The 12825-nt window shown below is 43.3% G+C and overlaps 1 protein-coding gene across 6 annotated transcripts in view; it reads left to right on the forward strand.

The window, feature by feature from the left end:
* The window catches only part of LOC121858840 (signal peptide, CUB and EGF-like domain-containing protein 1), a 79824-nt gene that overhangs the window by 22444 nt on the left and 44555 nt on the right, over positions 1-12825 (forward strand). The window contains exon 5 of one of the 6 annotated variants that reach the window (XM_042355489.1): positions 654-822. In XM_042355489.1, the coding sequence (XP_042211423.1) occupies positions 654-822 (169 nt within the window). Of the gene's footprint in view, positions 1-653; positions 823-8067; positions 8254-10181; positions 10267-10768; positions 10849-12825 lie in introns of those variants that run through there. The other 5 variants (XM_042355491.1, XM_042355490.1, XM_042355493.1 and 2 more) reach the window with 5 other exon arrangements.

Here is a 12825-nt window from a genome sequence, read left to right on the forward strand (position 1 = left end):
GAAAGTTGCAAATGGTCAGATGTTGGTCAAGTTTGTCAGAGCTGTTGGCAGGTTATGTATTGACAGGCAGATTTGTTTCCTCGGCACATTTAACATCAATTAATACCTCCTCAATATTATGTAAAAATAAGAGTCTGAACATTTTACTCAAACAGTCGTACCATATAATTATAAAGTGGACCATGTGTAACTAAACCACCCAGAAGACTGAGGCAGGTGGTGTGAATATACTGACTTGATCATCATATAGGCAATTACATTTCCATTTAAAACATTAGTGAGACAGTGATATAGTTTGACAAAATGGATTATAATAAAAAAAACTTAATCTGAACCTCCAAACGAGATAATTTAAAGATTAACTGAGGAAAACAAAGTGTAATACATAACTATAGTGGTGTGGTGGCCGAGCGGATACAGCACTCACCTCTTGTCATTGGGTTAGCTGGTTCGCACCCAGGGCATCCCCACTTCACCTAGCTGTGGGCACCTAACTGAACAGCTGGGGAAATAAAAGGCTTTCAAGTACACTTTTGTCGTTACCTGGCATGACTCCTCACAGACTGACATATTACCCGGTAAAGGCATTTGATTCACTAACAAATATAAGGCATCAGGCATATCAGTTATTCAGTATTCCCGCCCACGCACAGTTTGGTGGTCGTCGTGGCGGCGTGAGCGGGGAGGCGACGTTTAGCATGGGAGGAGGCAAGGAGACCCGCAGCGACACAATCTACGTCGGTCTCAACAGGGTCGTGGGCGGTCCCTGGAGGTCTGGAGTCGGCCTCTGTCACCTCACGCTCACACTGCTACAAGGAGAACGTAAGTATTGGATGGATGTTACATGTGCATATGTCTGTTTCTTCGTGTGTGTGTGTGGGGGGGGGGGGTCACATACAGGAGGCACCTCAATGCACTTGAAAACTTTCACCAACGTAGTCTACGTTCCATTCTCCGAGTTCGCTGGGAAGACAAGAGAACAAATACCAGTATTATTGCTGACACCAACTGTAGGAGCCATTATCCAGGAACAACTACGCTGAACTGGCCATGTTACCCGCATGGACGGCAGTAGACTGCCAAAGCAGCTACTTTACAGTCACCTAACGAATAGTAAACGTAACGCAAGCGGGCAATTGAGAAGGTATAAGGATAGTCTTAAGACAAACCTGAAAAAGTGCCAAATTGACTCCCTCACCTGGGAAGCGATTACTCTACATCGTAACGCTTGGAGGAGCACCACACGAGAAGGTGTCAATACTTTCGAGTTAGCCCGACTGCAAACCGAGGCAGACAAGCGCCAACGCCGGAAAGACGCTGCCACCGCCCCTTCCGCACTCGATGTGGCCCTCCACATGGGCAACGTTTGTGAACAACTGTGCTGGTCCCGTATCAGCCTCTTTAATCACCTCAAAACTCACCAATGAAGCTGACATCCCTAATAACTCATATCGTTGTACCATAGCTGGATGATCGTCATATTCGATTCCGAGGGACAGCAAAGTAGTAGTAGTGTGTGTGTGTGTGTGTGTGTGTGTGTGTGTGTGTGTGTGTGTGTGTGTGTGTGTGTGTGTGTGTGTGTGTGTGTGTGTGTGTGTGTGTGTGTGTGTGTGTGTGTGTGTGTGTGTGTGTGTGTGTGTGTGTGTGTGTGTGTGTGTGCTCGCCAGGTATCAGGTGTGTACCATCAAGCCCTTTGATCCACCATAGTTGATTTAATTTTACTCTTAGGTGTTATGGCTTCTTTCACTTCAGCAGGTGAGTTGTGGACGTTTCTGGGATCACATGAAGAATCTGCACCCCAGCTTATTTCACCTAAAGACGAACCACCCTAACTCTGTTTGGGGGGATGAAGTTAGGTTAGGTTATTTTAGGTTAAGTTAGGTTAATCTTTAGGTGAAGTAAGCTGGAGTGCAGAGCCTTCAGGTGATCCATTCCTGGCCAGCATTTGGGTCTTATTCGAGTATTCTCAGCTGAGTTAAAAGAAATACCAATTGACTTTTGAAACGGATGGGACCAACATATTGCGACTTCCCGAATAAATGTTTCGTTGCACATACACAAACTCGACAGATTTGAAAGAAAATGATATCTAAAATCGTTTTTTATATTCTGTTCGAGAATATAATGACATTTGAAGTACATGTTGACTTACAATGTTACGCCGACTCATACATTTTATTTTCTAATACGTTTGTTACCCGATTCTGATTTGGTTTTCCGCAAATACAAACAAGCTAGTATTAACTCAGTGACTTGAGGAAATAACATATGAAAGACTGACAGTGAGAAGTATTACTTTAAATGTGTTACTTTAAATTACTCTAAATAAAAGCAGATTACGACCCAACTTACAGATATCTACCACTTCAGACAATCCTCTTGTGCTTAAAAGATGTTGGTTGACAACTTTTTCATAAAACAGGATTTTCGGTGCAAAGTCAAATGTTAATGTATGATACAGGTGAGGTACCGCCAGGTGGTACGTTGGGTCCCACTGTATTAGTTGTTTTGTTGTTGTATTGTTTTCATCTTCTCATCCACCAACTATAACATTTCCCACTGGCTGATAATGGTGTAAAATGGCACTAGTGTATTGAAGTATATTATCTCCTCATGAGTTCATCCAGTGATCAACCTTGTGAAGTGGTTTTCAGACTGTGGGAATAATGTTACGCTTGGACACTGCCTAATGTGCAGTACACTCTAAGAATCATCCCATTTCTCATCAAATTTCAAAGAATAATCCGGACCTTTATTTTTCTTACAAGTTCATTCAATAGATTTACCTTGATAAGTTACTACCTCACTTTAGCAAATGATTTAGTACTTTAGGATATCTCCGCCCGTTACTTTATGGAGCCAGCGTGAAATATAAAAGTTTCATAAGATATACAGTAGATAACACAGTTTGGGGGGGGATGTTCCTTCCTTCCTTCCTTCCTTCCTTCCCTCCTTACGTCAGCGTCGAAGTCTCCAAGATTAATATATGCAGCTAAGACTACCAGTAAATGTAAGATCATCCATCCAGGTTGGCGCCCAGTTTTTGAGCATAAACATGTGATTAATGATACCGTCGGGCCCCTCGCTGTTAGACTCCACTTCATGTACGATAAACTCGGTGTAGATCCCAGGCAAGTGGACGGACGAGCTGGTGGTGAAAAACACAACATCCTGGACATCAACCAGCGTGAATATTACTATCAGGTCTCCTCCAAGTTTACCTCCTTATAGGAATTATGACTCGGTTGAATTTAGTATTCCAGTTCGGAGTAAAAAAAAAAAGATGATTTTACTATCGCGGTTGTTCATGTTGCAAGAAAGTTAATACACACCCCTGAATATTTTTGCCGAGCCCAAAAGTGAGTCCAGACTTGTGGTGCAACTTTTAGCCGCTCAGGAATTCAGTAAGACCCTCTCGTACTGCCCAGCTCTGTCTTGACCTCTGACTTCACTTCCGGCCAAGCCCATGCTCTTAAAGTTCTAGTTACTTCATGGATGCCAAAGATGTATAATTAAATGGTAAAAAATGTATGTACCGGGATGATGGCTTAAGACAATAACCTTTTGAGCAGAGAATAATGTAGAGGAAACATAGGATCTGGAAAGCACTGTTGGTCGGTGGGTATAAACAAGATGCGACGGTCACTGAGAGATTTAAGGAAAGTGAGTTTACAGTGAAAAAGTAAAATCGAGAACCTAACGCACACACACACACACACACGCAATATTTTGAGTATTTTTCACTGTGATAATAGGTTGTGTAGCGCAGTGACCAGACGAATTATCTGGTTACCTGCTAGACTAAGGCCGCGTGAAATGAACACTTTTAAAACACCCGAATCACCGACTATATTTTCAGTAGCTTAGATAAAATAACAGATTCATATACAAGTAATAATTATTTTTTTCATGTGAGTACCTTCACTATACTGAATAAAAAGTGTATTTGGAAAGTAATTATGTTTCAGTGGTGTTATTATTTAACCGGGGAACGAGGGTGTCCAGAAAGGCGATAATGTATTTCTTTTTAATAATGTGATTTTATGCTACTCTTAGAATATGTCAATGTACAGTATTTCAGAATTGTTTATAGTTGTTTGTTTATTTGTTTGATATATGTTTGTTTATTTGTTGTATTTGTTTGTTTTCTGGGTGGAGGTAATGTAGGTTAAACCGGATATGCATGGAAATACTACCCGTGTGTGTGTGGGTATGGTCTATACGTGCGTGAGTGCGTGAATGGGGGGTGTTGTGAATGCACTAGCTCGAAGAAATAAGATCTGTATTTTAAAGAAACTTGGCGTACAGTTGTAACCTAAGAAGATGCCAAATGAGTATAGTATATTGCTTCAGTATATTGGGGAGTTTGTGCCAGTTTCTCTCCATAGTGACTTGTATAACCTGGACTTGTATAACCTGGGGTTAATTTAACACTAGACATGTACTTAACACTCTGCCTTTACAATCAAGTATATAAGATTGCCTCCACTACCAAACACTTGGGCTGTTTGTATAAGACGGCGCCAAGACCCAGGTATTGTTGCTGAATACTTTAAACCTGCAGCCTCGTCTCTCAGGTTGAACAAAGAAATGTAAAAATAAATTATGTTAGCCCCAAAAATGCTAAAACGTAAACTTGTGATCTTGGAGTTAAATAAGTAAGATAATCTAAGCTTCTAAGGTGATATGGATTAACAGTTATTATCGTCTTGTCATAAACCGTAGCTGTAACCTGTAAATAAATTCAATTGGGAAAATGTCTTCCCTTCGAAACTTGAAGGGTTTTTTTTCCCTAATAACATACAGTACTTGGTGGCCTAAAACTGCTATCACCTGAAATTAAACTTATATTATCTAAAGTTATAATCAGCTGAAACTTTTTAGAAATATATGGAACTTTAGGCCCCAGAATTACGATCCACCGGAAATTTCCCTCTCTGAAGTTGGTGTTTTGCGAGGCGATGATTCTTCAGTTATTGATAAACAAACCAGACAAGGAGAGCTGCTGCCTGACCGTCTCGCCTCCAGGTTTGATTAAATTCAAGTCTCGTTATCATAAGTCATCAGGCATCACTCAGGTAAAGGTCAGGTGATGCAGGCTGACTGGTCCAGCCCCATCCCCCTCCCACCTGCCAGCCTGCCCTTCCAGCCACCCCCCGCCCTTTCTGGCTCCCCCGCCCCTTCCAGCCTCCCCGCCCTTTCTGACTCTCCCCTTCCATCCACCTCCGCCCTTTCTGACACCCCACCGCCCCTTCCTGCCACCCATCCTTCCTGATACCCGCCCCTTCCAGCCACTCACCTTCCAGTCACTGAGTGACTCATCCCTTTCTGCCAGCCACCCCTTCCTTCCAGCCACCCCTCCTTCCAGTCACCCCCTTTCCACCTACCCCTTCCAGCCACCTTCCCACCCCCTTCCAGCCACCCACCCCTTCCAGCCACCCACCCGTTCCAGCCACCCACCCCTCCCTGACACCCAATCTCTCTCCCACCTTTCTCTTCCTTTCACCCCTGTCACCCACCTGTTCCAGCCACCCCCCCCTTGCTACCCGCTCCTCCTACCTTCATCCATATGATTAATAAATTATTACTGTGTGAGGTCACGACACACACTTTGCATATTACAGCCGGGAGTCTCTTGTCTCGCGTGGGTAGCTGGTGAGACTGGGGTTGGTCATCATGTTAAGTATAAACCACGTGTAGAGGATATGTTAAAATGTCACCTTTGTCCGTCCGCCCATCCTTTCGTCCCTCCATCCTTCCCTCCCACCCGTCCGTCCGTCCGTCCGTGAGAAATGTTTCCGTTTACTAACTTTCCAAAATGCTTCGTGATTCGTAATTTCGATTTGTCACACAGCTCCATGTTACTAATATCAATTAAGGTCGAATTTGATAATGAGAATTTTTAGTAGATATTTAAAATACTTCTTCCCACTGTTCCACTTAAGAATTTTTGGTTAGAGACTTATATGAATATCTATGAGTGTTTAGTTCTGTCCGTTTGTCTGTCTGTCTGTTTGTCTGTCTGTCTGTCTGTTTGTCTGTCTGTCTGTCTGTTTGTCTGTCTGTCCCTGGAAATGTGGATCGAGTAGAGAATTAATGAACTGTTTATTATCACGATTATCTGCATCCAGTAGTGAACATATTTCTCCTTACTTTACTAATGGTGTAACTCATTATCGATTTGGAAATTTTGTGAAGGGAAAACTTTTGAAGGAGAGTTACTTTTATTAGTTTGTAAATCATAACTGTTTTTTGTCAGTTGTGATGGAGATATGATATTAATTAACGTTGTGTCTTTAGTTACTTGAAATTCATATGTGTGTGTGTGTGTGTGTGTGTGTGTGTGTGTGTGTGTGTGTGTGTGTGTGTGTGTGTGTGTGTGCCAAAGACATGTAGTTTTTCACAGCCATTTGAGCCGCCGTGTTCCTACATATAAATATTACTGTTGTTTATGTGTTAGTCTGTTGTGTATGTTTATAGACGCTGTGTAAGTGTGGGTTTACTATTTATGTGTGTGTGTGTGTGTGTGTGTGTGTGTATTCTCTCTGTGTACAATGGCTGCGACTGTGTGCATGTGCTTCATATACGTATGCATTGTGTACGTATCACATGACCATGCACTGAGTGTATGCGTGTATGTTTAGCAATCGATGCTGTCTAGCAAGATGTGTACACAGGCGTAGGCACTGTGTACAGTTGTAAGTGGAGGATGTTTACAGAGAGGTAGGCGTGTGTGTGTGTGTGTGTGTGTGTGTGTGTGTGTGTGTGGAAGAGTGTACGTGTGTTCATAATTATGAGCGTGTCTTCATTATTGTGGGCGTATGTGTTCACAGTTATGGGCGTGTGTTCATAAATGTGGGTGTATGTCTTCACAGGTATGGGCGTTATGTGCAAAGGTGTGGGTATAATTTACAGAGGTGAGGGTATTATTCTTAGAAGCATATGAATAATTTACAGAGGCGTAGTTTCTGTTTACAAATGTGTAGTTATCGTTTACAGAGATGGGAGTAACGTGTTGTCAGGGGTGTGGGTATCGTTTACAAAGACAAAGGTGTTTCATGTACAGAAGCTTAGATATTGTTTACAGAGGCTTGGGAGTGATTTACAGAGGCGTGGTAATGATTTACAGAGGCATAGGTCCTGTTTATATAGGTAAGGTATTGTTTACAGAGGAGTAGGTCCTGTTTACAGAGGTGAGGGTGTTGTTTACATGTGTTTGTATAGGGTTTACAGGTGCGTAGGAACCATTTACAGACATGCGAAATGTTTGCAGTTATGGAGGGCGTAGTGAACTATTAGGGGAGTTGTGAGTGGGACAGCCGTGTAGGGAGGTTCTGCAGGTGTGGTGGGGGGATGTGTAGGGTTCTGCAGGTGTGGTGGGAGTGGGGGATGTGTAGGGTTCTGCAGGTGTGGTAGGCGTGGGGGGGATGTGTAGGGTTCTGCAGGTGCGGTGGCCGTGGGAGGAACCGTGTAGGGTTGGTTGTGCAGGTGTGGTGGGTGATGTGTAGGGTTCTGCAGGTGTGGTGGGCGTGAGGGATGTGTAGGGTTCTGCAGGTGTGGTGGGCGTGGGAGGAACCGTAAAGGATGGTGCAGGTGGGTCACCATATTTGTCGCTATATTGGCGGACCAGACGAGCCCCCTGGTGTGGTGGTGCGTGGGCGTAGTGGTGGTGGTAGTGGTGGTGCTGCTGGTGATTGTGGTTGTGAGCGTGTTGGTTCTGGTTGTGTTTACAGTGGTGGTAAATGGTGGTGGGTTGTGGCTAAATGATGGTGTTGGTGAAGTGGTGGAGGATGGTGGGATTACAGACTTAAGCTAACTAACCTGTATGGTGGTGGTGGTGGTGGTGGACCCCCTGGAGTGTTAATGCGTGGGTGCCGTGTGGTTGGTTGTTGTGGTTTTGATTGTGGTAGTAGAGGTGTTGGGTGGTGGTAGGGGGGTCAGCAGCCAGTCCCCAGGGCATTGTGGTGGTTGGTTGTGATTGTGGTGGTAGTAGTAGTGGTGGGTGGTGGTAGTGGGGGGGGGGGCGGCAGGCAGACTAGTGGTGTCCCGAGCGTGGCCACGTACGGTCTGATGGTGGTGGTGGTGGCAGGGTGTGTGGCCGCCCCCTCCACCACCACTACCCCAACCCTCCACTCTACCACCTCCACCACCCGACGCCCCTGAGTCAACAGCGCCCAGCACCGGCCAACACACCGCCCCGGCCGCTGCCTGGTGATCTATAGTGTCAGTCTACCAGTCGCGGTGATCTATAGTGTCAGTCTACCAGTCGCGGTGATCTATAGTGTCAGTCTACCAGTTGCGGTGATCTATAGTGTCAGTCTACCAGTCGCGGTGATCTATAGTGTCAGTCTACCAGTCGCGGTGATCTATAGTGTCAGTGTACCAGTGCGGTGATCTATAGTGTCAGTCTACCAGTCGCGGTGATCTATAGTGTCAGTGTACCAGTCGGTGATCTATAGTGTCAGTCTACCAGTCGCGGTGATCTATAGTGTCAGTGTACCAGGAGCTTCTACCTGGTGGTCGGGAAAGGTGCCCTATCATAAGGGGTGGGTGTGACAAGTGCAGGTACTCATTACTGGTTATAAGCGGATACACCAGGTGCCTCTTGTGGGTGGATGCCTCAGGTGGGCTCTACCGAGTGTCTGGGGCAATGGAAGGGGACAATTTGACTCAGAATGTGAAAGTGAAAACTGGATCCACAAGAAGTCACAGGCGGAGGACTGAAACAATGTGCTTCACCACGTGGCTTCACCTTGTGGCTTCATCGGGTAGTAGTGACAGATGGATGTAATGACTCCGCTAACAAGGTGGCTTTGACTGCTGGTTGTGACGCGTGGATCAGACAAATAGCTGTCAGTTGCCTGCAAAAAAAATAAATAAAAAATGTGTGAACTGGTTGATCTGCTTTGTGGGTGTGCGAGGTACAAGAGCAGCGGGGAACAGTGGTGGTGGGCGGCCGTCACAGTTGGTTTCAACACGTGGCTGCGGCAGGTCGGGGCTGAGGGGTGTGAAGTCACTCCCAACTATTTGTGCCGTGAGAAGAAAGACCCTTGTTGTCCTGCTCCTCGCCCCAGGACTAGCGTGAGGTTAACACAGGTTCCCGCCGATCTCACCCAGCATCTGCGTGACCTCGAGACCCTTGTCTAGCTTGTTTCAACATCTGTCTGGCCAAATAATTTGCTTTGTCTGGTTCATACATTCTGTGACATCAGGACCCTTGACCTCACCCTACTACTTTGGATGTCACCCATCTTGCCCTGAGGCTTCCCATCACCTTCATACCTTTATCTTAACAGGACTACACACTTGCTATCACTACACCACTTGTCTTAACCCCGCACACCTTGCCCTTGTCTACACCCACACCTTGCCTGAAACTTCACATACCTTACAGGTTTACACTCCCTCAGTCCATCGTTCTTACAACACCATCCCATCATGTACCCAGATTCTCGATTTCCCCTGAAAGCAAAACATTTCCTATAACTACACCTGTGAAGACTCATCTAACTGCTTCCTGTGCAGAGACGTAAACAACTGATGGCAGAGGGTATTACGGCAAACCTCTACTGACTCTCAGACGTAAACTATAAGAGCTTTATCATCCCCCATTACAAGAAAAGGAAATTTAGGTATTAAATTTTGAGAACTCAGATTTTAACCTTGAAACCCTTGTACACTTCATTTTTGTCTTGTCTTAAATTAACACTTGACTTTAATACTTGTCTTGAATTTGGCACTTTTGTCTTGACTCTTAACACTTGTCTTGAGTAACACTTTCGTCTTGACTGGATCTAATTCGCCTGCCTTGTCTTCCACACCCTGGTCCGCCCCCCTCACACCTCACTTTGCCACCATGTGTTTGTCCCCCTGATATATTTTAGGCTAATAATAATAATTCGATGACTTGAGACTTCTAATATTATTGTCTTAAAAATCATATATACTGTGTCTATATAATTAAGACTTCGTACAAAATGTTACATAGAGAAAAATAAACATATATATAAACGAAAGAAAATATCAAAACGTTATAAGATAATAAACGTAAAGTATTGATCCCTCCCGGTGATGATAATATTTTTCCTGGCATGACGTTACGGCGGACAGTGCTGGTAGTTTTGTGGTGTGCGATACCATCAGTTTGTGGTGATGTCTGCAGTCTCGGTCTAGTCTGGCAGCGTCCCTCCTCTGTGCGGCGCCGCTGCTGTGTTCGGGTTTTTCCTGAAGTTAAGCAAGAGGAATTACAATGACCAGGAAAAAGAGGTGATTTAAGGAAACACTATATCAATCACGGACATTGCAGCTTCACGGATTGCAGCTGCTTCATGTGGTATCCGGTACTTGCTCCTCCGTCGGCGGGTGGGACTCGTCTCTGCCTGGGGTGGCCAGTACTGGTCTCACTCTCCTACACCTGTGTCCCAACCATCCCACCACCTGTTGGTCTCCTATCACATGCACCTGCGACTCCAACTACCACCGCTCCGAGTCACGCCATACACTGATTTCTAAAGATTCATACGCTCTCGGTTTTCAGCTTCCTAATTGAATCATTAACTCAGTATGTGTTGTTGGCGTCTCCCTAACATGATCCTCTTGTGACGAGCGTGTGGAGTTGGTGATAAAGTGTCAGAATGATTCAGTTACAGTGTACATGTAGTTGTCTGTGTGGGGAAAATAATAATGGTTGATGCAGGCGAATACAGCATGAGACTGAGGGGTGAAGGCACACTGCACGAGAGCCTCAGCAAGGTCAGATGCAACCTTGCCCTCCGGTGTTTCGTGGCCGCTACCTACAGCCTCCCACCTCTCCCGGACACAGGAAATTGTCCGTGAAAAATGAATAATGTCTCTGAAATAATGATAGTGTATTATTCACGAAGTAAAGCTTTATTTCTATAGAAAACATTACGTAGTGTTTTTTTTTTTTTTTAGAAATAATAAATCGTGATAAGGTAACAAAAATCGAGACAACATGGAACACGGAATTTTATGTTGATGAAAAACTTGTGTCTGTTGCGGCGAGTGAAAATCGAATAATTGTTATATTGTCTACATGGGAAATTATCTTGTGATTACATATTAAGTTAGTGTTGAAATGAAATGGATATTTTTGTTTTCCATTCTGTGAGTCAGCAGTTTTCCTGGTGTTGAAATAATCTCAAGTGTATACAGACGTGTGCTGGCGGAAAGAGAATCTGTTTTTTCATATTGTGAAAAATATGAAAACAAATTTATTTGATTAACTTTGGTAAAATTACTGTGTTTTTTAGTTACATTTCTGAAATTAGAAAATGTAGGTAATAGGAGGATTAAAATAGACAAGTGTTGAAAAAATGGAAAACTAATAAAAAATATCGTGTGTATTGACAGGAATTAAACTATAAAACGAAAATAATATAGTAAATAGATATTACCAGTTTACCTAGAAATGGGAGAGGCCATTAATCATAACTCAAACAGAAGTACCAGAAATTACACCAATCTTCAAGTAGTTACCTTCTTCTCGTGACCAGTGGAAAGTGGTTTAGACTCAATATGGCGGAGGCGTTTGTCAGTTTATACAAAATGTGGTTTTTAGTGTTAATTCAACCACTAGTAAATGTCACTCCAAAAGCTCTGGTCGTTGAAGCACCATCAGTCAACACCAGGTCAGACACTTCAGAATCTGATTTCTATGTAAATATTCAGTTACTTTACATAGACGCGTCATCACTGAGACAAACATTTACTCTGTTGGGAATCTCGAGTTAATGTACAAAATGTTTTATTAAATGGACAAGAGGAATATTTAGATATATTTTAATTCACTATTAAGAATCCGCCAGGAATTCTTAACGATTCAGAATCCAATCATTTTTGAAGTCATAATGGTCGTTGAACTTTGTGACTATGAGCATATTTCAGCCAGTTACATAAAGTATCATATCTATAGCTTTAAGGAAGACAGCTTACGGACTTTCAATTGTTTATTTCCTGAATGCATTGTCTTGGTAACTGTTTTAATGTAAGGAATCATTGTTGTTCTGTTTTTGTTTTTGATCCTAAGAATTGTAGTTAACTCTATCTTTCCATATAGTTCTTGATTCTCGTGCTCTTGAGGTTAGGTTAGGTTAGGTTAGGTGAAATTTAGCATGCCGCCTCAAATCTACCGTCTATTTTTTTCTGTTCTAATATTTTTACTACAAAACACACACTTCGGTGGTTTCGTTAAGCTTATATCTCCGGGCTTCAGTTTTTACACAGTTCGTATACAGAGAAGCCCAAGTCTTAGTAGAGGAGAGAATCACGAGTAGGATAGAAGGATAAACGCGAGAATAAAGTGTAGAATAGAAGTATAAACGCGAGAATAAAGAGTAGAATAGAAGTATAAACTCGAGAATAAAGAGTAGGATAGAAGTATAAACGCGAGAATCAAGAGAATAGAAGTATAAAAGCGAGAATGAAGAGTGGAATAGATGTATAAACGCGAGAATCACGAGTAGGATAAAAGTATAAACGCGAGAATCAAGAGAATAGAAGTATAAAAGCGAGAATGAAGAGTGGAATAGATGTATAAACGCGAGAATCACGAGTAGGATAAAAGTATAAACGCGAGAATCAAGAGTAGAATAGAAGCATAAACGCGAGAATCACGATTAGGATAGAAGTATAAACGCAAGAATCAAGATAAGGGTAGAATAATAAACGCGAGAATCAAGAGTAGGATAGAAGTATAAACTCGAGAATCACGAGCAGTGCCGGATTTAGACCTGTGGAGGCCCATGGGCAGCCTCTTTGTGGAGGCTCCTCTCATTATAACAACCCAAGAGGGTGGGGTGGCGA

This window comes from Homarus americanus, unplaced genomic scaffold (assembly GCF_018991925.1).
Source record: "Homarus americanus isolate GMGI-L3 unplaced genomic scaffold, GMGI_Hamer_2.0 scaffold59232, whole genome shotgun sequence".
NCBI classification, from domain to species: Eukaryota; Metazoa; Arthropoda; class Malacostraca; order Decapoda; family Nephropidae; genus Homarus; species Homarus americanus.